The sequence below is a fragment of the Gadus macrocephalus genome, chromosome 18 (assembly GCF_031168955.1).
Source record: "Gadus macrocephalus chromosome 18, ASM3116895v1".
Taxonomy (NCBI): Eukaryota; Metazoa; Chordata; class Actinopteri; order Gadiformes; family Gadidae; genus Gadus; species Gadus macrocephalus.
The window spans coordinates 4,319,740-4,345,886 of NC_082399.1; the positions used below are offsets into that span (position 1 = coordinate 4,319,740).

The window sequence follows — 26,147 nt, forward strand, 5'->3', positions numbered from 1 at the left end:
GACTGGCCGGCGTGGAGAGACCGCACGGACGGGAGAGAGACACCAGCGCAATCGCAGCGGCCAGACGCAGGGAGGGGGGAGACACCGGCTCTGCACGCGCCGCCGCGTTGCCGCGGACGACCCGAGATCAGCCGCGGCTAGGATGTGAACCAGCCGCCGTCGGGGGAGGTGCACGTGTGTGCGCGTGCATGAGCGATAAGGAGAGGGGGGGAGAGAGAGAGAGAGAGAGAGAGAGAGAGAGAGAGAGAGAGAGAGAGAGAGAGAGAGAGAGAGAGAGAGAGAGCGGGGGAGTGAGAACCTGGCTCCCGCCACACAGCGAGAGCGTTGGATAGAAGGAGGAGGAGGAGGAGGAACGGAGGGGGAAATCAAGAGCGGGTGGAGGAGAGGGAGAGGAGAGGGTGGTTAAAAAACAGAAGAAGAAGAAAAAAAAAAAAAAAGGAAGAGCGGGGAAGCGTCGACTTTCACCGCGGACTGAAGGGAGCGGATCGCTGCGAGCAGATGTGCAACAACTCCGGGAACTACCGCCACAGCCCGCGTGCCTCCGTCACCTCCACCTCCACCCCCTGCCTCCGCCGTCTCCGTCTGCCCCCCCCCCCCAACTTCTGCCTGGGCTCAGCCTCCTCCCAACTCGCCCCCCCGGGGGAATGGACTTACACCGGCACGGCCGCGCACCCGGGCTCCCGTCTCCCCCCTCGCACCAGTGATTCAGCGTCTGAGGTGAGTGCTCTCGGCGGCGCCGCGCTCCGCTCCGTCGATCCGCTCCCCGGCTCGCTCTCTCGCTGGCCGGCCGGCGGAGCGGTGAGCCAGGACGCGGTCAGACCGGGGGGGGGGGTGGGGGGGGGGGGGGGAGAGGGGAGAGGGGGGGGGGGGGGGGGAGAGGAGGCAGGGGGGCGTCGTTGATTGGATGTCACGCGTTAAGTCGTGGGCTGGATTCTCTCCTCCTGGAATGTGTTGTCGTGGTCGGAGTTCTGGGATTTGTGGCGGTGAATTGATTTGATCGAAAAAGTTGAAATACACGTTTGGGATTGTGGGGAGTCGGAGAGGAAGCCCCCCCGGCTACGTGGACCGCTGACCGCGGCTGTCGGGGGGGGGGTCGAGAGAAGGGCCAGACCTCCTCGCTGAGACCACGCTCGCTTGCATGATGCTGCACTTCCTCCACTCGCTCGCCCATCCTCCCCCCATCACGCTGACCAGTGGGGGAAGAGAGAGAGAGAGAGAGAGAGAGAGAGAGAGAGAGAGAGAGAGGAGAGAGAGAGAGAGAGAGAGAGAGAGAGTTTATGACCGCACGGAATCCGTAATGACGAGTAGGGTAGTGCGTTGGTCCCTGATGGGGGGGGGGGCTTGGCTGTGAAGTAATCTAGATTAATGTGTCCAGCTGAGCTCGCCGTTCATTAGGACAGAGGGGGCGGGGGGTGATCATACCACAGATGCATGTGTCCCCCGTGTGAATGTGTGTGTTTGTTGAGTACATCACTTCTCCTGTTTAATCCCATCGTCAGAGCGAGATTATGGGAGAGAGAGAGAGAGAGAGAGAGATGAGAGAGAGAGAGAGAGAGAGAGGAGAGAGAGAGAGAGAGAGAGAGAGAGAGAGAGAGAGAGAGAGAGAGAGAGAGAGAGAGAGATGAGAGAGAGAGAGAGAGAGAGAGAGAGAGAGAGAGAGAGAGGTACAAGGACAGATAAAGACACAGAGATCAGATCTTGATTGTCCTCACGAGGTCATGCGTACCTCACACGTCACCATCACAGATAGCCCCACCCCCTTCACCTGGCCCCGCCCCTCTCCTTGGGGACTTCAACTCTCACCCAAACACAGACACCCACCCACACGCCCAGACATCAGCCACGGTGTACAAAGCTGCCATTAAACGTCTTGCATCAGGTGTTTGTATAACACACACACACACACACACACACCCCCTTTGGGGACAGCCTTGCTGGGACAGGTCTAGTGAGGTCCTGTGAACCGGACCTGGGACCAGGAGCGTCGGGGCTGGCTGCTCAGCCCGACGGGCCCCCGGTGGCCCCTGGGTGTTCTGCTACTGGTGCCTCTCACTCTCCCTCCAAACAAACGTCTGTGAGTAGAGGCCAGCAGTGGCCTTTCATGTGCTAATGGGATTATTCATTAAGAGTTTGGTAGTTTGTGTGCCCCCCCCCCCCCCAACTCTGTGTGTACACTGCACACCTAATGCCCCCTACCTGGTGTTGCCGTGTGTGACTGTGCGTGTAAATGTTTGATTTACGGTTGAAGTGGTTGTGATGATTTTGTGGGTGTGAGGATAGTTGTGTCGATGATAATGGGTGTGATGATATGGTGGGTGTGATGATAGCGAGTTGTAACCATGGGGATAACAAGCACCCCCCCCCCCCCCCCCCCCCCCTCCTTCCTAGGACTCCCAGCCCAAAAAGGGCTTTTTTTGAATCTCATAGGATTCAAATCAAAGCTGAAACAGGGACACTCCTGAATGAGCATTGCTTGGCGTCTAGAAGGGAAGGCCTTCTTAAGGTGGGAGTTTGAGTGGCAATCCACTGCATTATGCTTTGCTTTCGGAGATGTCCTGTTTGTTTTGGTAACCTCTTTGAAATGTCAGCGGCACCATCCGATCACTTCGTCTTCAAAGTAGAGCACATTCTAGAACGCTCATCTAGAAGGACACACAATGTCAGGAAAAAAAAACGTCTACAATCCTGCAGAGAGACCATCAAAGATAATCCAAAGGAGTCAAACGCAAACTTTCCCCAGAAGCTGTCGTATCATACCGCTCACGGAGCTGAAACTATTCCTCTCCATAGGTCGTACTCTGTAGTGCGTTTTTAATGTCCTGCCAAACTGAATGGGGGTGCGCACACACACACACACACACCTACACAACCCAAACATCTACTTTACTTCACAGGCCTCAGAGATGACCTTGCCTCTGTTCCGTTCTTGCTTTCCTAAGAGCAGCCAAGGAGGCAGTATATTTAGTCTTTCATCTAATCTGCCACTTTTCTCCACGCTTCCCTCCCACCAGACACGGGACTGTTTATTTGAGCGTGTGGGTGTTAAGGCGTGTGTGTGCGTCTGTGTTTGTGCGTGGATGTGTGTCGCGAGCGCTCTGCCGGGGGGGGATCAGTCTGAGTTGTGAGGAATCGCAGTAGCGGGAGGTTTCTCCAGTTACACATCGCCTCTTGAAATCACAGCCTACTTAAGTGGCCTAGAAGAAAGCACGGAGTGAGAGAGAACATATGAGAGAGCGAGAGAGGGAGAGAGAGAGAGAGAGAGAGCGAGAGAGACAGAACGATAGAGAGACAGACGGACAGAGACAGACATTACAGCTCAGAGAGAAACTGTGAGTAAGAGAAGGAGTGACCCTGTGAATCCTGACGACAACGCTCCGGTGCCTGGGTGATGCCCGCGTTGCCTGGGTCAAAACTCCGCTCTCTCTGCTCCCTGGAGGACATTAGTGACCTTAAACGGACGACTGCAGTTTCATGTTAACAGACTGAAATCGTCCATAACGTAAAGCACGATGTTCAAAACACTGTTTTGCACCATTTTATAAAACAACAAATATGTGTTCCTTCTTTTGGGCGGCATGTGGCTCAGGAGATAAAACGGGGTTGGCTGGTAAAATGTCAGGTCGCTAGTTCGATCCCCGGCTCCTCCTAGCTGAGTGTCGAGGTGTCCCTGAGCCAGACGCCTCAATCCAACTGCTCCAGACGAGCTGGCGGGCTGTCGCCTTGCATGGTTTACCCAGCCTTTGGTGCACGTATGGGTGAATGTGAGGCAATATTGTAAAGCGCTTTCAGTGGCCACTGCTTAGAAAAGCGCTATATAAATGCAGTCCATTTACCATTCCCATGCACTGTTTAAGCAATGTTGACCAAGGTTGGGGATTTCATGTCAATAATGCAAAGTGGAATATAGATGACGCGAAAAAACTAACAAATGGATGGATCCTGACTTGACATCCTGGGTGGGACCTGCTGCCTAGCGGAGCTTCAGTCAAGCACACTAAGAAATGCTTATTGATATTCGTAATCTTAAGTCGCACGAGAAACTTCCATTCAGAGCCAAATCTGCAAGTCATCACGTTTTATAATGAGTTCGACTCGGAGGCAGGAGGTTTTGGGTGTGCGCCCTCCAGCGAGCTCCCTGAACCCTACCTGGTGCTTAATGAGCCAGCCTGTGTGGTTCACCGTGGCTCTTTGGTGACGACTTTGGTGGCTCTTATGGTGCTGTACATTAATTACAAAAGATAATGTTCTGCCCGGACACACTCTTGAGGACTCTGCTTTACGTGCTCGTAACAGACGATTTAAAGACTTTTTCAAGACGAGCCGTGTGTGATTATGGCCGGCAGGGGCATTTGAGGGAGTAGTAGTGTGTGAGCAACAACAGAGTGTGTGTGTAAGATGTAAGTAGAGTAGATGCATCCGGATTAGAACAGAGTTTGAGTAGGGCAGTTCACACTGGAAGTGGAATCTTCAGGCCGATTCTGCTCTGCTGCTGAGATAAACAAGCACATTTCCTCTCACCATCAGTGTTCAAAGCGCAACACATCTCTGATGAATTTCCTTTCTGACCCAGCCCACCTCCGTTTTGACGTACACATTTCATGGTGAGCACTCAAATGTCATAGTTCTTTCAACGAACAAAACGGGGGACTGACATGGAGTACTCAAATTAAGCCTTTCCAAGATGCACGATTCCCAGTGGTAGTGAGAAATGTGTTATTACTTTAGCAAAAAGTTGCTCATTTAAAAGTTCACACAGAGGCTGCCGAGCTTTGGTGCCGGCGGGATCAGATACGACTACGGAATATCCACGGCGTTGAATCGTGATGTTTTTCACTGACCTATTAATAGACGTCTCTGTGGCAGAGCGGAGGGGGTAGTCACCACAGCCTGAACTCAGCACTAAACAAGGAACACTGAACTTCCTCTGTCTCCATCGCAAACAGACAGAGGTTGAATCAGGCGACATGAGCTCACGGAACCACCGACTCTACCGCGACACCTTGGGTTTGAACCGAGACACGATAAACCGAGTAGCAGTCCACTCGTTCGGAGGGTCGGTGACGAGTGTTCTCTTCACGCGTCCTCACGCACTCATGCAAATGAGGCCATAGTTAACTGCGTCAGGACATCACCGTCCTCTGCCCTCGGTGAAGAGCAGGCAATTCGTCAGCGGAACTCTCCGTGAGGGCGTGGGCATCTGTGGCGGTCAGCAACCTCTCCGGTCACCCACGTAGCGGGGCTGGGATTGACTCTTGTCTGGGTGGTTATTCGGTGGTTTTGCGGACAGGACCGGCGTTTGGCCTGGCCCAAGCCCCAGACGCAGGCCTGTCCGCGAGTGAGACAGAGAACCACGGCTGGACGTGTTTTGTGCCCGCCCAATTCCCAGACTCAGGCCCTTAACACGGGCAGAACGTGTGGCGGTGCATGTGGGCAAACCATGGCCGCCCACGGTGTCATCACATCATGGCGTGACGCACAGTTTTTTTTTTCTGTTGTTTTTGGCCGTTTTCTCCGGTTTTGTGGGTCAGTTCCCTTGACTGAGTCCCCCCACCTCCCCTATAAACAGGGCAAGGGCGGGCACGGGCTGGGCGTTCCGGTGTGATGAGTCACCGTGGGTGGTTACGCAACGGGTGCCCCCTGGGTGTTTTAGGGATGACGTTTGGCGAAAAATGACATCTGTGGTGCGGAAGGGAACGGATACACCTTGCAGTGTCACACACGTGGACACGTCCGGCCCAGTCCTCAGCTCAGCCTCTCCACTCGGCCCGATGCGATGCAGTGATGCTGCACGGTGTTCACATCCTGCATGTCATGGGTTCTGCGCTAAACTCAAAGCAGGAGGCCTCCTCCTGGAGTTAGGAGGGCCGCCGCCTCGCCTCGGGGGAAGGGAACATCCTGTGCTCGGCGTGATGGGAGCCGATGTTTAATTGATGCTGATCACACTCAGCGAGACCTCTCACCGTCAAAACCGGCCTCATTTGGGAGAGTGGGGAAGGCAGGCAAGGGGATTAACTTTGGATGGGTGCGATGGCCGCAAGGGGAGTGGAGGGATCAAAGTGGAGAGGCCAACACATGTCTTCTGCCTGAGGAAGGCGATAGCAGAGCCTGGCTCACTCCCGGCAGCAAGACATTTACATTTTCAAATTTAGCCGAAGCTTTCATCCAAAGTGACCTACAATAAGTACATTTGTTAGAAGAAAGAGCTACAACAATATATCTCTGTCGGTATAGCAACGATGTTCAGGGCCCAGTGCCAAGGAATAACAATTGCTAGGTTCACCCATTCCCTGTATACGACAAAGATAGCTAGGGTAAGATGCTACACAATGCTAAGTACTATTTCTGTGTGCATGGACGTACAACATACAATAAGTGTGTAAAAGAGATTCTTGAAGACTTCATGGGCAATACTTCTTATTCTATTCGTAAAGTTGCCACACATTTATGTGTTTGTCTTCGTTGGGAGGGGTCACAAAGCATATGAGTCCCTTTACTGATGTGATTAAAACGCTTGCCCCTGTGATGTGCTCACATTATAAGCCCCTAAATCTTTAACTACCAAGTCATTAGAGGCTGAGGAAGGGTCACCCTCTAATCATTAAGCACACTCTGCTCCTAAGTCCCCTCCGCCGAAGATCTCACAGCGGCGCGCTGTGCAGCATGTTCGGCACACCCTCCGACGGCAACACCGACGACTTAAACGTGCTTGTGTGGACCGTAGCGTGCTGCCCACGGACTTGTGCTGTGCTCTTCATTAATTATGCAGCCTTCCTCCTCCTTTGTACCAACATTAAAAAACAACAGCCAAGGACTAATGGCGTTTGTGTTATGTTGTCGTGCGGAACATTAAAGTGCAGCAGCAGCCCATGTTTCAGCAGGCGGGCCCGCCTCTCGGAGCAGTGATGCTAGCCTCCCGCTGTGTTCGAGTCTGCATCCAAACCATCGCTGGGCACCGCGGGGACTTGAAGAGGCTTTAATATAGCGTCTCCCCGCGGCCCCCTAGGCCTTGAACCTCGCCCAGCAGCTGAGGAGCCGCAGCACAGATGCCGGCCCAGGTGCATGTGGAATGGGCTAGTCTGCACACAGCTCCGTACGTAGGAGCCGGTTGGCAGGGAGGAGATCCGGGGCCGCTGTTAATAACGTCCACAGATTAGACAGAGAGGTGATGGCACCCCCCAGGGCACCCCTTTATCAGAGGAAGCATCGCAGCACTATGCCTCTAATCACATATTCACTATTCCTCCACTAGTTTATTCACTATTCCTAAAATAGTAAATGCACTATTGCTCCAATTATAGATTCAATCTTCTCCCCTCATATATTAATTCTTCCTCCACTAGTATAGCCACTCTTCCTCCACTAGTATAGCCACTCTTCCTCCACTAGTATTGCCACTCTTCCTCCACTAGTATAGTCTCTCTTCCTCTCCTAATATATTCGCTCTTCCTCCCCTAGTATATCACTCTTTCGCCACTAGTATAGTCTCTCTTCCTCTCCTAATATATTCGCTCTTCCTGCCCTAGTATATCACTCTTCCTACCCTAGTATAGTCTCTCTTCCTCTCCTAATATATTCGCTCTTCCTCCCCTAGTATATCACTCTTTCGCCACTAGTATACAAGGATCGCATATCAGATTGTTCTTTGATCGAATAACAAACAGCAGGTGTGGTTCGTGATTAAATTGGGGCGGAGAGGAGTATGCGTGTGTGTTGGTGTGCGTGCGTATCTGTGTCCGTGTGCGTGTGTGTGATCGCATGCAGGTGAAACCAGAGGTGCGGGTGTAGCGGAAGGGCGATACATTCTGCAGACAGTCAGCAGACGGTGCAAGCACACTGAGAGTGATAAGGATGATATCGTATCCAGCATCTCCACGCCGGTCTGGACCGCTGGCTCATTGAAAATTAGCATGCTGTCGCTGGGGGAGCAGCTATCACAGGCAGCAGGCGCTCTCTACCTGGGCAGGCAGGGGACGCATGAGGGATGGGGGAAGAGATTCTCAATGCGACGGGGATGGCTTGCAGCCAGTATCTACAACCTGTGTTGAAGTGTTAGGGCGGGGAGGGGAGCCCTGTATGTACTTCATGTGCTGATCCTCGTGTTAAATAGAGAGTGGAAGGTGCACGAGGCACCAGTATGGACTGGAGGATGAATGAGCTTCTCTTACTGCAGAAAAAAGAAGGGAAGTAAGACCTGGACTCTGTTGTGTTCCACCGTGGCCTCTGCCTGTTTGTGTGTCTGTGAGTGTGCATGTATGCGTCCGTGCGTTTCAGTGGGTGTGTGTGCATATAAGGATAGCAACTGAACAGAAACGTTTATCACAAATAAAGGGAGGCTGCACACAAATAGCACTGACTGTAAGGCGCTTTTACTGCCAATAATAACATGACTAAATTGGTGTCATTGGTTACACAGAGAGAGAGAGAGAGCGAGCCAGAGCCAGAGAGAGATTAGAGGAGCTTCATGGAAATCCGCACAGATTAGTTTTTGTAGGCCATGCTAAAACCCCTGGAAGCCCTGCAGTGTAGGCCTTGCAGAACACCTTGTAGCAGTGTGGTGTAGGCTGCATTGATACCCCTGGTAGTCCTGCAGGGTAGGCCTTAAGACCTAGAAGCCCTGCAGTGTAGGTCTTATTAAAACCTGTCGTAGCCCTAAAGTGGTGATCGTGCCTTGGTCATATTTCTGACTTTTTAATAACCGTATTTTTTTTTTGTATAATTATTTTTGACGAGTGATACACAGCTAATAATAGTTGGTATCCAACAATAGCTCTGGTAAATTACATCCATTACACAGGACGTTCTTCCCCTTTTCACTTCAAGTTCTCCGCAGGGGGCATCAGAGCAGTCTTTTGTCTCAGTCGTTCGTAACGATTAAAAAACTCTCTCTCTCCGTCCCCCCCTCCCTCCCTTCCTACCTCTCTCCCTCTCTCCCCCCTTCCCTCTCCATCTCTCGACCTCCGGCGCTTTCTCTCCCCCTTTCCTCCTTCCCTACCTCTCCCACCCCTCCCTCAATCCCCCCCCCCCCTCTCTCCGCCTCCCTCTCTATCCTTCTCTCTCCCACTCCCCTTTCCCCCTTGACTCCCAATCCCTTCCCTCTCAGGAACCATGGTGAGCAAGGAGGCTGGCAAGTACACGCTCACCAACCACTCAGAGTCCGAGTCGGAGGCGGGCCCCTCGGCGGGCCCTTCTGCGGGCCCCTCGCTGGCCCTGGAGGTGAAGTACCCGCTGGACGCCGGCCAGCAGCAGCAGCAGTCGGTGCGGAAGCGGAACAAGGCGCTGCAGGTGCGCTTCAAGGACATCTGCGAGGCGCAGAACGAGCAGCAGCGCGAGGCCGCCGCCCTGCAGGCCGGGGGCCGGCCCGCCAAGTCCTCGTCCTACAAAGTGGCGCACCGCAAGTACATGACCGTGCCGGCACGCCGCTCCATCCCCAACGTCACGCGCAGCACGGGCGTGCAGACCTCGCCCGACCTGCGCAAGCGCTACCAGACCTTCCCCTTCGAGCGCAAGAAGGGCCATACCTTCAAGCACGCGGCGGCGGTGGAGACGTACACGGCCCGCGACAACGGCTTCGTGGTGGTGGAGGTGGTGCCGCCGCCGCGGGCGCCACCGCAGCCGCCGCGGGCGCTCGCCGGACGGGGGCTGGACGAGGAGGAGGAGGAGGAGGCGGCGGCGGCGGCGGCGGCGTGCGGCCGGGGCGGGGTCCGTCGGACGCGGGCCCTGCTCCACACCAACGAGTGCGTGGCCACGGTGGAGCAGCACAGGGCGCCGGCGGGCCTGTGCTCTGACGCTCTGCTGCTGAGCTGCCCTGCGGAGGTCAGCGCCCTCCCGGACGCGCCACCAGGGGGCGGCGGCGGCGGGGACTACCAGCTCTGCAGCGTCCCCCCGTCCGGGAACCCCAGGCCCCGGCCGCAGCGGCGGGAGGACGGGGCGGGCTGCGGGGCCAAGAGGCAGCTGCTGAACCTGGAGGAGGGCTCGGCCCGCACCCTGCCGGACAGGGTGTCCAGGGTCACGGGCCCCCTCACCTGGAACTCCCTCACGCAGGTGGAGTGTCTGGACAGCCCCTCCGTGAGGAGGAAGAAGGGCCTGCAGCTCAACGGCCTGCAGTCTCAGACGCTGCCCCGGGCCGGGGCCGGGGCAGGGTGCTCGAGGCAGCCGCCGCCCTCTCCGCCTCTACGGGCCACGGAGGGCCCTCCTCTCCTGTCCCCGTGCGGCGCGGGGGGGCCCGGGGGAGCGATGGCGCTGGGTCCGGGGTCGCCGGAGGCGTGTAAGCAGATAGTGCCAGTGACTAAAGACGGGGATGTTAAAGCACAGCTGCAGGTCATGGAGAACATGATCAGCTCCAGTCAGGAGACCATCAAGGTGCTGCTGGGGGTCATCCAGGAGCTGGAGAAGGGCGAGGCCCACAGAGAAGGGTGAGTCTTCTGCTTTGGAAAATCCAAGTGACTTTAAGGTGAAATCCAAGTTTACTTTAAAGTGAAATGCAAGTGACTTCAAAGTGAAAAGCAAGTGTCTTTGAACTGAAATGCAAGTGACTTCAAAGTGAAAAGCAAGTGTCTTTGAACTGAAATGCAAGTGACTTTAAAGTGAAATGCAAGTGTCTTTGAACTGAAATGCAAGTTTACTTTAAAGTGAAATGCAAGTGACTTCAAAGTGAAAAGCAAGTGTCTATGAACTGAAATGCAAGTGACTTTAAAGCGAAATGAGGGTGATTTTTCCTTATTTTTCTCCTGGTCTGCAGTTCCCTTCGTGATATTTACCTGATAACGAGTGCTCACTAAGTGCAAGAAGCATCAATTATGAATACAGCCGTGGTTTGAGGAGAGTGAGCTCGTTCCAAGGGTAGCTAATGGCGTACATAAAAGAGTTCAGATTTAGAGTAGCACAAATTAGCAAACAGATTTCCTGTAGAGATGGACGGGGACAAGACAATCGCTCCGTTTCGCATCTATGCTGCCGGCGTTTCAAAAAGACCACGATCCATTGTGGACTCTGTAACTACTCAAATATTAATTTATTTGACCTTAATTTTCTTGTTTGTCTGAATTAAATGAGGTATCAAGACGTTTAGAGAGAACTGCTCAGGAAACAACTGTAGCGATTTGAAAGAAGACTGGAATAGTCTGAGTCGCAGCTCCTTTGGTTAGAACGCCTTGGACTCCCGCGTGGGAGCAATACAATGTAGATATGTGGAGACCAAGACCCATGAAACAACTTTGTGAAAGCGATTTGCTTGCTGATAGAATTTGAGTTTATGAAAAGAGACTAGGGATAGAGGCACGTAGCGGGCAGGAATAGAGATTTGTCATTACAAAGGCGGAGGCAAACAAAATAGCCAATTTGTTGAGTGATCCTCCCAAACTTCATCTGTGTGCCTCAAACAATGCGGACACACAAAAAGACACAAACACAAACACACGTACACACACACTCTTGTCCAGCCATTATCCAAGGAATACCAAGCTGGCACAAAATGTCAGGATCCAGTGGTGAATATAAGTGTTTGGCTCACGGGTTTGGGGAAAAAGAAAACGGTACAATTTATAACATGATCCTCTTCTATTCGATTAGATTACTCTAATCGAATGGGAGGACAGGAGAGGAATGAGAAGAGGAGGAGGGGAGGGGAAGGAGAAGAGGAGGAGGGGAGGGGAAGGAGAAGAGGAGGAGGGAGGCAGAAGGGGCAGGGGCAGGAGGAGGAGGAGAGAGGCAGGATAGGAGAGGAGAGATGGGCGTCTCAGATGTGTTTCTACACATATGAGTGGTGTAGAAACAAGAGATGAAGAAAAAAAAAGAGAGAGCCAGAGAGAAAGGAAGCGAGAGTCAGCCTCGTCATGCCTGATTTAATCACGAGCAATGTGGCAGGAATGAACGATGAAGAGGATTAGAGCGATTAAAGGGAACACTTAAAGTGATGGACAACAGGATCTGAAAACAAAGAACCCCTCACACTTCACACAGGGCTGAATCCACTACACGCCGCCCCAAAGTCTTGTCAGCAACATTTCAGAAAGTAAGTCAGCAAACTATCTCAGTCTTGGAACGACAGAGGCTCGTAAAACAGGGAGAACAGATGTCCAAACCCAACACATTTCCTAATGCTTACTGCACACCTTGATGACCTGGATGTCGTAATTAGAAGCCCATTAAAGGTATCTGTGGTCCATCACTCGAGACACATCACCACCTTACACGTCTAACCCTTCTAAAAGTCCCTGAGGATTATATAAGCCTCTTGTAATCCACTTCAGTTCAATGGTGCCTTTCCATTTCCAGGAGGTTCAGAACACTAATGCTCATATTTATACATTTCTTCAGTCAGTGAGGTAGGGAGGAATTCTATTGTCGCCTCTGTCACACTACATTACCGTTCCTCGACCCTCGCTCAAACGTCACCGGACTGACAAATAGCGGAGCCCGCGGGCGGCGGGGGATTACAGCTGTTGCGTTACTGCTCCCGCCTCATGACATCCATTTCTCTTGTTAGCGAACAGGGGCTGCCACGCTGTGTGTACACTCAACGTCACAGAATGTGAGCTAGAGCCAGGGTTCAGCCATCATGGGGGCCTACACGTTGGCTAGGGGCTAGGGTTGGTCGGTATTACAGCTAGGGTACGCAACTCTGAGAAACCAATCAGTGTGATTTTTTAAGTATTCATCCGAAAAAAATCCCACCCCACCCTTCAGTCGGCCCTTCAAGGCAAACCCCAGCACTCGGTCTGGCTAGCTTTGAGCAAGACTCAAGGTACCATTATAATGTATTAGACTGACAGGTGCACCACCCGATCATTTAATTCAGGCTGAATGCAATAATTGGAGGGATTTATAGAGGGGCTTGCTGCAGCCATAGATACTGAATTTCTTCCTTTTTATGTCAGATATTTTGATTTATCGAATGCTGTCTGGGTTGCAAAGAGAATTTTAGCGCATTGACAAAATATGCTTCTTGGATAAATTGCCTAGCGTAGCTTTAACATCCTGTCATCACATAAATGTACTTCACATAAGGATAGGATGACAGGTATTAACGATGGAGGAAGATTCGCATCACAAGGCCATAATCAGAGGTGCTTCATTAGGAGATACATCTGGAAGCTTCTCTTCCTCCGTCAGCAAGATGGTGTAGTGCAGGAGAGAAGCAGAGAACATGAACACAGAGACAAAGAGAGAGAGCGAGAGAGAGAGAGAGAGAGAGCGAGGGCTCTTGGTATGGCTATTAGCTTATTGTATAATTACAGAGCCACACTACTATTTCCATGTGAGGTAATCAGGGCCTGGCAGTCTGCCAGAGGACAGAGGAGGTTAGAGGACATGAACGGGATCTGAGGAAAGATGTTGTCTCCTTACGGAACCCCTTGGGGCCTGGGCAAGGCTCCATCCTGAATCCACACACACACACACACACACACACACACACACACACACACACACACACACACACACACACACACACACACACACACACACACACACACACACACACACACACACACACACACACGATGAAGATCTCGAGAGAAAATCGTGAGCCACCACTCACACAAACACGTACACACCCTCCATCTCCTCCCTCCCCCCCCTCTGCCTCCCTCCCCCCCCCGCCTCCCTCCCTCCCCTCTGCTGCGTGGAGGTCATTATTTGCGTAGCGAGGCAGCCGCTGCCTCTGGGGCCGCTGGGCACGCTCTCAGACAAAGGGCCGCAGGGGAACACTTTCGCTGTGTCATCAGCCGATGTCGGCCGCCGGCCCCCATTAAGCACAGTCACAGGGTCCGCCCTCATACATATAAATATAGAAATACACATGTCGGTTTTTCTATTCTGATGCGTGAGTGAGTACGCAGGTGCATGTGACGGTGTCTTTAGAGCCCCACCTGGAGGTGACCTATAAGAGAGCTCACCTTGTAGCAGGTGGGAGGGGAGATTATCTATGGGGGGCTCACCTTGTAGCAGGTGGGAGGGGAGCTGACCTATGGGGCTCACCTTGTAGCAGGAGGGAGAGGGGGGTGACCTTTGTAGCAGGCGGGGGACATGAGAAGATATTGCTAAATTGCTAACGTCCCAAATGAGATGAGAGAGAGAGAGAGAGAGAGACAGCGAGCGCGAGACCGAGAGCGAGAGAGAGAGAATAGGAGAGTGAGACATAAAGAGCGTGATTGCAAGAGAGAGAGACAGCACATTAGAGAGTGAGACAGAAGCGAGAGAGCGAGCGATCACGAAGGTGAACCAGACCATCAGAGACTATTGATCCGCCCATCTGGGCGTGAACGCGTGCGAGTGGAGATGACCTTGCCCTCTGCTTCAACACATCCCACGTGATACCCTGTACGGGGCTCCACTGGGCCCCAGCAGACCCATTAACCACACAGAGCCCTGTCCCCAGTCCGCATCGCCCCGCGCCCCTCGTCCTTCACCTCAGGAAGCGCTGAGGTGCAGAGGCGCATGCGTCACGGCCAGAGACATCAACTCTAAAAGAGAGTCTGTTAAAGAGTTTTTCAAGTCTGCACTGTGTCGACTAGCTACTGCGAAAAAAAACATACTTATTAAAAACTCCCTGAACCTGAGAGACGTAGCGGGTTCGCAAGGTCCTCCGGGAAAGTGGATACAGAGGGGGGAACAAAGGAAGGCGTCGAACAACGACTCTATACACTTAAGCCAACGCTGCTGTGGGCGGGACTGGAGGCTGTTTACTGAAGGTCAACCTCGGCTCGTCTGAACGATACACCGTGTTCAGACTCTGTAACACCGTCGTTGTGGAGAACAGTCGGCCTGATTTCGAGGGAAAGCGGTGCACTCAAGTCTGGGCTTTTTAAATATGCGCAATTTTGGGACGGCAGTTTCGATACACAACGCGTGTTTCGGCGGAATGTTACCAGCCGGTGATTGTCTGCTTTTACAGGCATCACCTCGGTGCGTCGGCTAAGAGAAGAGAGCCCTAAACGGGGGTCAGGACTATAAAAGCCAACTAGCGCAGCATTGATTCCTGCTCCGTGTGTTCAGTGATGGGAGCCCACCGTATGTTCAAGGTAATTACTGGTGATCTATCGTGACAAAACCACAGGCTAATCCAATCGAGGCAGCCGTTGGCGCATGTAACCAAATAGTTTCCCTTTATGGGCATCTCCACGCCTTAAGTGGTCCCTGGCGTAGAAGGGGTCATAACAACACACATATTCCGTGGACAGCCGAGAATAAAGGCTGTAATAAAATAAAAGACCCATTTAGAACGATGTCAATAACAATCTAACGCCGTTTCTCACAACGGCTGTCGTTAAGCAGCAACAGCCAATCTTCTCGTGGGGCAGGACGAAAAGCACATTAACTCCGGCAGAGTCTCATTAAACAGTCCGTCTTGTTTCAAGGTCATGAAATATGAACCGAGCGGTAATACTGACAAGCGCTCCTGTGTGGAGAGAAGCAACAACACGATAAACGGTTCAGCTCAATTCTAATTAGAACGGATATATCCGCGTTGGCAGTCCATCTGGTGTATGAATCTATATGCTGGGACTCTCTCAGACAATTCTTTTTCTGGCAGTCATAACTCCAACAGTGAAAATGATATCTGGGGCACCGAGTGAGTATTCACTTAAATATTTGTGAGTAAGGACTTCAGCAGGTAGCACAACAACAGGGACTTCAGAGTGTGTCACTTGATTAGGCATTCCTCCTCTCTCTTGTACTACCCGCGTTGTGCTAGTTAACCATAGCCAATAGCTGTCAGAAGTTCCCTACATTCAGGCAAGGTCCACTCTGAAGGTCCATTCTGAGAGTCCACTCTGAAGGTCTGCAGACGCAGGGCTGCCCAGCAACCAGGGAATCGGCCTTTACTACCCATCAACCATCAACCATCCTTGCTCTGAACGCTAGCTGGGTGGGGATCTGAGCGATGGAACAGTTAGCTGCCCAGACCCACGGCTGCTACGTGGATAAAGCCTGTGATGAGGGGCGATGGTGGCAGGGGTTGAGGGGATATAATGGGCATCAAATGCATGGTAATTACTCATTCATGACTCTTATCTCCTCCACAGCCTCTCTTATCGAACGGGACAGGACACAGCAAACTGCGACACGTGTCGCAACAGCGCATGCATTATTTACAGGTTAGTGGCCCGAGTCTTTTCCTTTAAGATGATGAATAAAATGTTGTCGACTACTGTTTCCTTCAAGGCTGAGTGGTGTGCGTGTAACCTGTTAGAAAACATACAGGGAGAGGGAGACGTCTATCAGCATGAGCCCTCTCTTGGGGCCGAGAGAGAGATGGATCTGACCCGCCCAACACTTGTAGTATAACGCCACTATGCTGCTGCAGGGAACAGCGGTGCAACCAAACGTAAAATCACTGGAATGAGGCAACTTAGCACTGCATCAACCTTAGAGGGTCAGCCAGTACAAAGGGAGAGAGGGAGATAGAGAGTGGGGGAGATAGAGAGAGAGAGTAAAGTCGGGGTCAGTTCAGGGGACAGTGTTTCCAGCATGTGACGGGGCATCGTGGGGGTCTGATTCTCTAGTGATGATTCTCAAACCCAACAATGCACGACCCCGGATTGACTCTTTGCCGGTGGACAAATTTGCACAAGGGAGAAATCAAGAGAAAGGAAAAAGATCCAGGGAGGGGGAAATCAAAGAGATGGTTTCCACTGCTGTACCACTCTGTTGGCATTTTGTACCCCGCACTCCAATGGGAAAGGAACCATAGCACAATCTGCTTACTGTTCACAATACTAGTTAAGCCTCTGGCTATCACTACAATGAGCTGCTGACAGCTAAACGGACGGTACTGGGGTCCATTTGCTTTGCTCCTACAGCCATCGTGGGAGTAGTGGCCCGGACAGAAATGTGTCAGGGCTTTACATATCCACAGATGTCCCCGTGAGGCCTTGGGTGGCGCGAAGGGGAGGAAGAACTTGTCTTTTATACGAAATACAATTCAGTAGAACCAGGATGGAGATGCAGCCTAGTCTGAGAGTCGCACTGCAGCACATCTTGTTCAGAGGGGTGTTTTTACAACGTTTTGGGGACTATGGGGGGGGGGGGGGGGGGGTGAAGAGAGTTTGTTTTCAGGAGGTGGCAGAAAGACTTTTGAGGCTGCATTATATAACATTGTATTATGCAACCAGAGATAAACAACCCTCTGGTCTAACGAGGTTCTGTCGGGTTACTTCTGTTGCCCTGAAAGAGAGATGGTACTCAAAGACTGTATCTAAGGAACAAGCGACCGGGACTAAATCTTTTAGCTTTAAGTTCAATCAGTTGCTGAACATGTATTATGTGCCTGCTTTTTACTCCTATTATCATAGTGGAAAGCCATCTCCCTGGGAATTGTCCACAGTTTGCAGGCTAGTGTTAATAAGGCCTGGCTGTGTAGAGCAGCTGACTCGACACCGCTGCCTGTGTGAAGCCCAAGACAGCTGACAAGAGTCTGTTAGCACAAGTCACAGCCCCAAAAGAGGGTATAGGTAAAAACCCAAAGTACAGCAGAGTTGTCTACGAGTACCATGTTTTTGATTTTCCATTTCCTATCCTCGAGTGAGGATGTCACGCTCAGTAGTCTCTTGACATACTGCGGCAGACTCCACTGAGGGCGGTGTTGTGTTGCCGAGAGGAGACATGTTTAGTAGTTTGTAGAGTGCACAGTGTCCCACGGTCTAACGACTACTCTAAAACCAAGGTGAGCTTTCTGGGGTGAGCCATCAGCGACAAGGGAGTCTATCACCACATACTGTAGTCCCGGGCAGATCTCACAGTCCCACCCGGGCATGACACCAAGTGTTTCAAAAAAGACGTACGTGAACACAAGGCAGGAATAAAACAGCGGGGGGAAAGCGCTGAAAATAGCAATGCAAAAGGGATTCAAAAGCGGCTTGGAACTGAACTGCTGTCACCTGCAGATTAAAATGGAGGGGAAACAGAACCTCAACCCATGAAGGCAGACTCCCATTTGACACCTTCAGCCTGCCAGGGGATTTTTTTTTTTACACTCGACAGAAGGGGCAGAATTCCAGTCCCATTGACCGGGCCCTCCGTCACCGCTCGCCTGCTGCGGTAAATCGTGACGATTGGACACAGAGTCTGATATAGCCGTCTCATTCACCCGGGCAGGGTAGATTAAATATCAATCTAATTACAGGGATCTCCATGAAGCCAGCCCCTGCTGCGGTGACACAGCCTGTGTATGGGGAGGGCCAATCGCACGTGTTATTCCACACACAGCAAACAGAAACAGGGTTTGTGTGCAGGCGGGGGGCTAGCAGTGTGGGATCGACATGGAGCGATCCGTGCAGTTAGCCAGAGTCCGAATTCGACCCGTGTACAGTTGTAGCAACACAACACACTAAACGACTGCTACGCCACAACAACAACTGCAGGTCGGCAAAAGCCTGTGATAAGCGCAGACAGGGAGATGGCTACGGACCACCGGCACCCAGAACCCTTTTAACGCATCCTCTTGTCCCATTTACAAAATCTGCCACACTCGCGCTCTGCCTGCTTTGCTCTGTTAGTACGATATGATTTCATTTTTTTCTGGGATGCGCTACATAAAATGGAAATTTGGACTGTGGGTGCTTTGGACACGAAAACAGTTCCTGGATCAAGTCTCCAGCAGCACACACACACACACACACATCCAGGGATGAGTGTGTGTCCCTAAATAACCCCACCGGTCTAAGAGGTTCCAGGCCCATCCATCCGTGGTGGTCTCCTCACTGCTCCCCTTCAGGCGAATGAACACAAGAGGTGGGGAGGGGGGAGGTGGGAGGGCTTAATATGCCCAATAGACGTACAACCTGAGAGAACCGCATGAGCAGATTATGTCCAGAAAAAGATCCTGCAAATGTATACGTAAAACTGAACAGGCTAGGCTAAAATGAGGGGCAAAAAAAGTAAAGGTTTCAAGGGCACAGTGTTAAGCTGTGACCTGACAGAGACACTGCCAGGAGGCCTGTTGAGAGAACACATTGTTCTCCCGCCAGGCCCGGAGCGGTTGGGAATCACAAGGTGAGGTGTGCTAAAACACCCAGCGTTACATGAAGCAACAAGAGCCTTCGCACTGGAAAACAGCGATGAACGCGTTAAGGACGAGATCACTCACCTCTGCAGACTTATAGTAACTAAGTAAAATGGATTTATAAGGCACATTTAAACACAGTTTTCACTGGCCAAAGTGCCGTACATGGTTCAAAAGTTAAAAATTGATTGGCTCTCACTATGAGATCCAAAACGTGAGGCAGGTGGAGTGGAGGAGAAGTAGTAGGTGGGAACGACAGAGAAAAGCAGTGGGATTGGCCAGTTAAAGAGTCACAGAGTCCTAAAGTGCTGAACAGGCTGTGTACCGGCAACGCTCCGGCCTCCAGCCTCCTTGCCCTTTTCGGGTCCCAGGCGAAAGGGTAGAAAAATGCCAACAGCATTGACATTACCTCTCCAGGTAAAAGTAGACCAGATACAGACTCCAGATACAACACAGACACAGACACACACACACGGTTCCATGGGCTGCCTAACATGCGCCAAACTGCTTGTGATGCGCTTCTGAAACGGACGCCAAGCGATGCATTATGGGAAGTTTTCTGTCAAACCCCTAAAGTCATTCATCATTCACCATTAGGGGTGACAGGGTGACAGATAGCACACAGCTTGTGCATGTGTACACCTGGTAATTGCTGACTGCTGGAGTGACAGTGTGTGTATTTAGGGATTGTGAAGAGTGACAGTAATCAGTCTGTTTATGCGAGTGAGACAAACGTAGGCAGAACGGTGCCTTAAACACAGGCTCAGGGGGCTAGCATGGGCTGGGAGAGAAGCAACGACGCCGTGTAGCCTGTGGCTTCGAACCAACGCATGTGAACAACCTGATGGAGGGCAGGTGTGCGAGTGTGTGTTTCATTATAGACCTCTACCATATCTGGATGAGGAGATATACGATTGTGTAACTGGTTACGAATACTTCCTCGTAAGGATGCATTGACTGACACGGTTGTTTTATCGCTGTAGTATTTGTCAGGGAAAAGGGGTAATTGAAATAAAAGGAGCAGGTTACTAGGGACTGAGCAGCATTGGTGATATTCTCTCGTTGTACAAACTCGGGTTTGGGAGTACATTAGCCCTTCCCTTGCGTGGAAGCTCTGAAGTCCAGCGAGCTAAGGGGGGCCATATGTCTGCATGACCTTTAACCTCAAATCTGAGCCTTTTGTGAACAAAGCCACTGGGACTAGACCTGATACCATACCGACCCCTGAGAAGATGTGAAAGTGGGAGTAAATGATGGCATTAAGTATTTCTCTAATCATGCTGTCACATACTTGAAAATGTCCTTGCTCAGAGAAATCGATCGAGGAAAGGTAATCTTTTTTTAAGGTTATACCTTTTCAGAGATTCGCTCCTTTCAATGCAAGTGCTGATATTAATTCTTAACTTTGAAGACGCCAACACAGATTTTCTTGGGATGTGCTAAGAAGACGTTTTGCTGTTAATGTTTACAAGCAGTTTGAACTCACAAACTTTGTCGTCCGCGGAGACACACATTGTAAGATTAACAGGACAGCAACAAACACACGCCCACACAGACACACACGCACAGTCATGCAAATTCCTTTCAGAAATAGGACAACATTTGTGCCGGTCTAATGAACGGACCGCATTGCCTGATTAATTGCAAATAGCTGCAGCATTCTGCACGCTGTGCAAAGTACAGGAAGAGCAAAGTGCTGAGCGGTTGAGTTCGGCATCCAGCACTCTGAGGTCGACTCGGTCTTTAGCGCCCTGATTGAAGTTTTCTTCTTCTCCAATCAAATGTGCACGCTTAGATTTACATGATACACATTTTAAAAGTTTGATTGCAAAATTGCCGGCGGTTTTTAATTAAAGCGCAGATGGGCGCTTCAGACCAGTGGCCTGAGACGCATAGCGACACCGTCCACAATGAAGTCCTTCTATGGTTGCAACCCACCCGATTTTGACGAGTGTGCTCGAATCACACTCAGTGCGCCTGACTTCTTGTTTTCAGCACTAAAGGGCAAACTAATCAGGATGGCCGCCAGCAAAATAATAAAAAACTTCTTTAAGATCTCCTATTATTCTGGTTTTCTGGTCTTAATTTCTTATTAATGACTCCTACAGAGCAACCTGACACGAATCACAGCGCAAAAAATTATGTAGATTTTCGGGAAACTCTCATCTGGGCACTTTCAGCATTCTCTGTCAACACTCTGCTTCGTCCTTCTCCTCCCCCTCGCCCCCCTCCAGCCAACCCCACTCCGTTGTGATTGGTTACCTTCCGGAAGAGCATGTCGCAGCATTACCATACATGGAAAATCTTGATTGTTCTACGTAGATAAATCCCGGAAATATTAAGTATTAAGTGAATGGCGACCGGCATCCCGAGTGTTTAGGGCTCTGCACAGCCACCCCAGACGGTCAGCAGGGAATACGTCTAAATGCATGTACGTCATTATTTGACACTTTAGTATGGTTAAACATGATTATAAATTATTATAACAACGTTTATTGGTCATAAAAGTCGAAAAAGCATAATAGGTGCTCTTTAAACCCAAAGATAGAAAAATATACAACAAAGTGGGAGTGAAATATTTAAACGCCACTCAGCAACAGACCTGCCAACTACGGTGACATCACAGGAGGCGGGGCTTCCAAACTCAAAGGGGCCCTAATCCCTTACAGTGGTTAACAACACACACTGTGTGTTGTTAACAACACTGCCCCCGCAGTGGGAGTCAGTCTAGACAAGGCATGCTGGGACTTTCTGACCCGGATCCGGGCTCCCTCACCGATAAGCGAGCGGCATCTGCTCGCGGCGCTGAGAGAGGGGGGGGGGGGGGGGGGGGGGGGAGGAGGCTCTGGCAGATTAGCGCTGCGCAACACTTAGCACGGCGGCGCTAATCGGAGTTTCACTTAGCTGAAGCTAGCCGTCGGAGAACGGGTTCCCGCGGGATTACACAACACGTAGAGGACGCCCCGCACAGATAAACTCCTTAAACACACCCTCGGAGAAGCGTGTTTTAAAGCAGACATGTTGTGTACGTTTCTTTTTCTGTGTCTTGCTGATTTTTGTGGCCCAGTGGGGGTTAACAAAGAAACTCTGTGCCGGAGATCATTTCAGAGGGTATTCTCTGCACACCTGTCTCCCAGTGACCCAGTATTCTCCAGGATAAAACTGCTGAGGGTCTTCTCTTCCCCGGGAGGTGAAGGAGGAGGTGGATGCAGCAGAGACACTAAACTAGATCCGGGATGTACTCTGCTACTGTGCGAGCGACCGAGGGAACCTTAAGTCAGGGAAGGCTCAATGCACTCCCACCTTTGTATGCATAAAGAACTGGAGAGATGGAGTGAGGTGTTGTACCATATTGCAGTAGAACACAAAACAATAATGTGGTGTGTCGTGCTGAAAGAAATGTGTTTCCATGCCTTGTGTCTTTCAATGGATTCCCAGTTTTACTCTTTACAATCCGGCAATACTTACATTTGCCAAGTTATAGCTTTGTCTAGGTCTGCTTCTCATGTTCACTGTCTCTCTCTCTCTCTCTCTCCACCCCCTTCTACCCCCCTCTCCCTCTCCCCCCCACTACCTCTCAACCTCTCTCCATCTCTCCCCCCATCTCCCTCTTCCCCCCGTCTCCCTCCCCCTCCCTCTCTCCCCCCGTCCCTCCTCTCCCCCCCCTCTCCCTCCCTCCCCTCCCTCCCCTGCAGTGTGGAGCTGGACTTCAAACAGCAGGAGGACAAGCTGCAGCCTCTAATGAAGAGGCTGTGCCCCCCCGAGGAGTCTGGATTCCCCCCGCTGCCTTACCCCCAGGAGGCCTTCACCTCCACGCCCAAACGCAAGTCCAAAGCCGACTCCAAGAAGCACCCGCGCTGGAAACTTTGGTTCCTTTGAACCCCGGATGCAGAAGAAGAGTTAAAAGAAGACCGCGCTTCGGTCCACAGAGTCGACGCCCACCCCCCTCACCCTCCCAACAGGGTGATTACACCTGTCCTGACCGGCAGTGGGGACGTTCCCCGGACCCCCACTGGGAGATTACACCTGGCGGTGACGTTCCCCGGATGAGAAGGGGTCACTCCGGGATGGTTCCTCTCCTCTTGTTCCCTTTTGTGGTGCCACTGCAGAGCTGCTCTGCTGTGATACGGGAGGAGGATCGGGATGGAATACACCGGGACCTGGAGGCACCCCGGGGAGTCGGCCGGGAACGTGGGGGGGGGGGGGGGGGGGATTTGGAATTGGATTTTGGGACGCTTACGGAGAAAATAAAAAAAGTAACACACGTGTTTCGCGGATGTTTTAAAACTTGTTTCCACGAGAGGAGAGTGGGATTATACTAACGCAGCTCTTCTGGGAATCGTAAAGGAGCGAAGAAAAAAATACAACGGTTTCCCATCTATCTACTTGCATATATTTTTCTAGCTGAATTATAACGGAGTACGATTTAATTGTTTACCGATTCCTGCGACTTTCTCAACCTTATTTATACTCCACTTATGGACACTTGAGATTCACAGACTTTGAGAGAACACGACAGCGCAGCCTATCACTGTACCGGCAAAGCACAATTACCAATGTTCAGGATACCGTTTCTCCAAAAGAAAATATTAATGCTAATAATAAAGAATATTTTAACACTCCTCCTAAATATGTTGACTTTATCAAGTCATATTTACCCACAATATAGGGAAGAAAGGTGGTCATTCATCCAAGACGAGGAAGATGAGATTTGAGGACAATGTTGCTCGCTGAGTTATTTTTTTCAGCCTTTCCTATTTTTCTGAAATATCAAACAAGCTAAGGATCAATGACTTTTTGATCAGAGGTTTGTTTGTTTACTTTCCGGAAATTATTACAATACACACATAACAGTCAGTCATTTTTAAAATGTACAGGAATATTCGAACTTCAGCCAGAGAGAGGCATCTTTGTTTCAACTCATTTAAGGCCTTATGATTTTTGCAGACCGCATTCAGTGGACCCCTAAATGTTGCACCTCACAGTCGTAGAAAGTAGTAAATAATTTAAATACTTCCAACTCAATATAACCAGCCAGCCAACATCAACTCTCTCTCTACAGCGAAGACGTCTCTAACGGGAGCCAATCAGTGGAGAGGAGGGTGGGGGGAGGGGGGGTGGTGTAGGGGCCACCCCTGACCTCTGACCTCAACCAGGGCCTTCCAATAGTACAGAGCAGGGTTAGGGTCAGTGTGTATGTAGGGTGGGGGCTTTATTTTAACATTCTTAATCTGATTTAAGACGGGATGTTTTCTAGCTTTTTCCAAGAAACAATTTCTAAACAAAAGGAAAGAGGATTTTAAAATGACTTTCAAATGAAAAAAGAAAAAATTGGTTTCGTTAATTTCCAAGAAGCAGCATTGCCCCCCCCCCCCCCTCATCTCCTGAGATATACCTAGACCGGGCCCCCCCACACGGGCTGGGAGAACGCATACTCAGGCGGCACGCTAGCTGATCTTGGGCTTTAAACGCAGACGTGAGATGCATATCGCTGATTAGGCAGCTCCAGTGGCGGTGGGGGTAGAGGTGGTGGTGGAGGTGGTGGTGGAGGTAGTGGGGGTAGAGGAGGTGGTGGAGGGGATGGTGGTGGATGTGGTGGGTGTAGAGGTGGTGGTGGTGATGGACGTGGTGGGTGTAGAGACGGTGGTGGTGGTGGTGGACATGGTGGGTGTAAAGGTTGTGGTGGAGGTGGTGGGGTTAGAGGAGGTGACAGTGGTTGAGGAGGAGGAGATGGTGGTGGATGTGATGGGTGTAAAGGTTGTGCTGGGGATGGAGGTGGATGTGGTTGCTGTGCTGGTGTTTTAGGGGACTGGAGACAGGTTCCCGGGAAGTCAAGAATCTCGCCCCTTTTTAACGGTCAAGTCGACAGCGACCTCGGAGGCAGGCTTCATGGTGAGGAGGGCTGGGTGAGCAGAGAGGCGGGTGTGTGATCAGTGTGTGTGCGTTAGAGTCATTACGACGCGGTGCCACGTCTCACTACGCAGCCGACCCCAGAGCAGTACTGCGGTACTCTGGTGAGTGGTGAGAGTCAGGGAGAGAGTCACGGAGAAGGTTGGACGGCGCGACGGAACTTCACTCTGAGATAACGTCATCGCTGAAGTCTAAAACCAAGAGAGATCGAGCAAGGCTGGAGTTGGGGAGAGAGAGCAAGAGAGAGATAGAGCGATAGAGCGAGAGAGCGATAGAGAGTGAGAGCGAGAGCGAGAGAGATAGAGAGAGAGAGTGATAGAGAGCGAGAGTGAGAGAGATAGAGAGAGAGAGTGATAGAGAGCGAGAGTGAGAGCGAGAGTGAGAGCGAGAGCGAGAGAGAAAGAGCGAACGAGTGAGAGAGAGAGGGCGAGTGGGCTTGAGATTGCTATGACAAGACATGAGTGAATTGCGTTGCTATGTGCTTGTTCGCTGCCTGCATGCAGCAAAGTGTAACTCGTAGCTACCAGGAAGCCAGTCCTAGCCTGTCAATCAAGAGCAGAGACCCGCCCCTAACCGTCTGCCTTCAGGACTTCGTCTCCTCCACAAACTTCAGGGAAATGGAAGGTGGAGGAACGCAGCAGGGTGGAGGGAAGGCAGCCTCTTTAAGTCACGACACTGAAAGCGGTGCAGAAACCCCAGAATATAAAGTGATGAGGATTGTTAAAAAATACTGGCTAAGGTTGCTTCATTCCTGACAAAAGGCAACACAAAATCTTTTCCATTTGATAGTGCCTTGCCAAAGGACAAATTGAAGGTTAGCCATTCAATCAATTTGCAATGACTCCACTAAATGGTATTGTTAACCTAACATTGGGACATTCCGTGATACATCCATAGCGTTCTACCTGCCTTATAATCAAGGAACTCCTGTGAAGCAGAACGTGCTGCAGAGATGGGAGCAACTGGGGGGATCTCACAGTACGCAGCTTTACAACGGTCGGAGCGTGGACATGACTGCAGAAGACGTAGCGATGAGGGAGCAGGAGGCAGACTCTCAGATGTGAAGCCCTGCTTGTTGCAGTGGCTTGCATCTGCCTGCAAAACAGGCCAGGCGTCTGCTTTCTGCTGTTGCCGAGTAGGTTTCTCGCACTCGCCACTCGAGATTCAGCAGCAAACACCAGCATCGTGGGTGACAGGTTTCGTCAGCTTGAAGCGGCCAACCTCATCGCTCTCT

General features: G+C 51.3%; 2 protein-coding genes across 3 annotated transcripts in view; one reads left to right on the top strand and one right to left on the bottom strand.

Annotated features, from left to right (window-relative positions):
• Positions 1-26,147, bottom strand: part of dock1 (dedicator of cytokinesis 1) — a 152,284-nt gene that overhangs the window by 44,408 nt on the left and 81,729 nt on the right. The window lies entirely within an intron of this gene.
• On the top strand, positions 226-24,362 carry LOC132446674 (inhibitory synaptic factor 2A). The gene is made up of 4 exons (XM_060037089.1): positions 226-717; positions 9,101-10,412; positions 16,026-16,097; positions 22,699-24,362. The coding sequence occupies exons 2-4, from the start codon at positions 9,106-9,108 to the stop codon at positions 22,880-22,882; spliced, it is 1,563 nt and encodes a 520-aa protein (XP_059893072.1). The 5' UTR covers positions 226-717; positions 9,101-9,105; the 3' UTR covers positions 22,883-24,362.

Bases quoted from the DNA above. Each gene is read 5' to 3' on its own strand.
- LOC132446674 (XM_060037089.1), top strand. From the start codon at position 9,106: ATGGTGAGCAAGGAGGCTGGCAAGTACACGCTCACCAACCACTCAGAG. The intron at 10,413-16,025 runs GTGAGTCTTCTG...TCTCCTCCACAG, and splicing joins GGCGAGGCCCACAGAGAAGG to CCTCTCTTATCGAACGGGAC. The intron at 16,098-22,698 runs GTTAGTGGCCCG...CCTCCCCTGCAG, and splicing joins AGCGCATGCATTATTTACAG to TGTGGAGCTGGACTTCAAAC.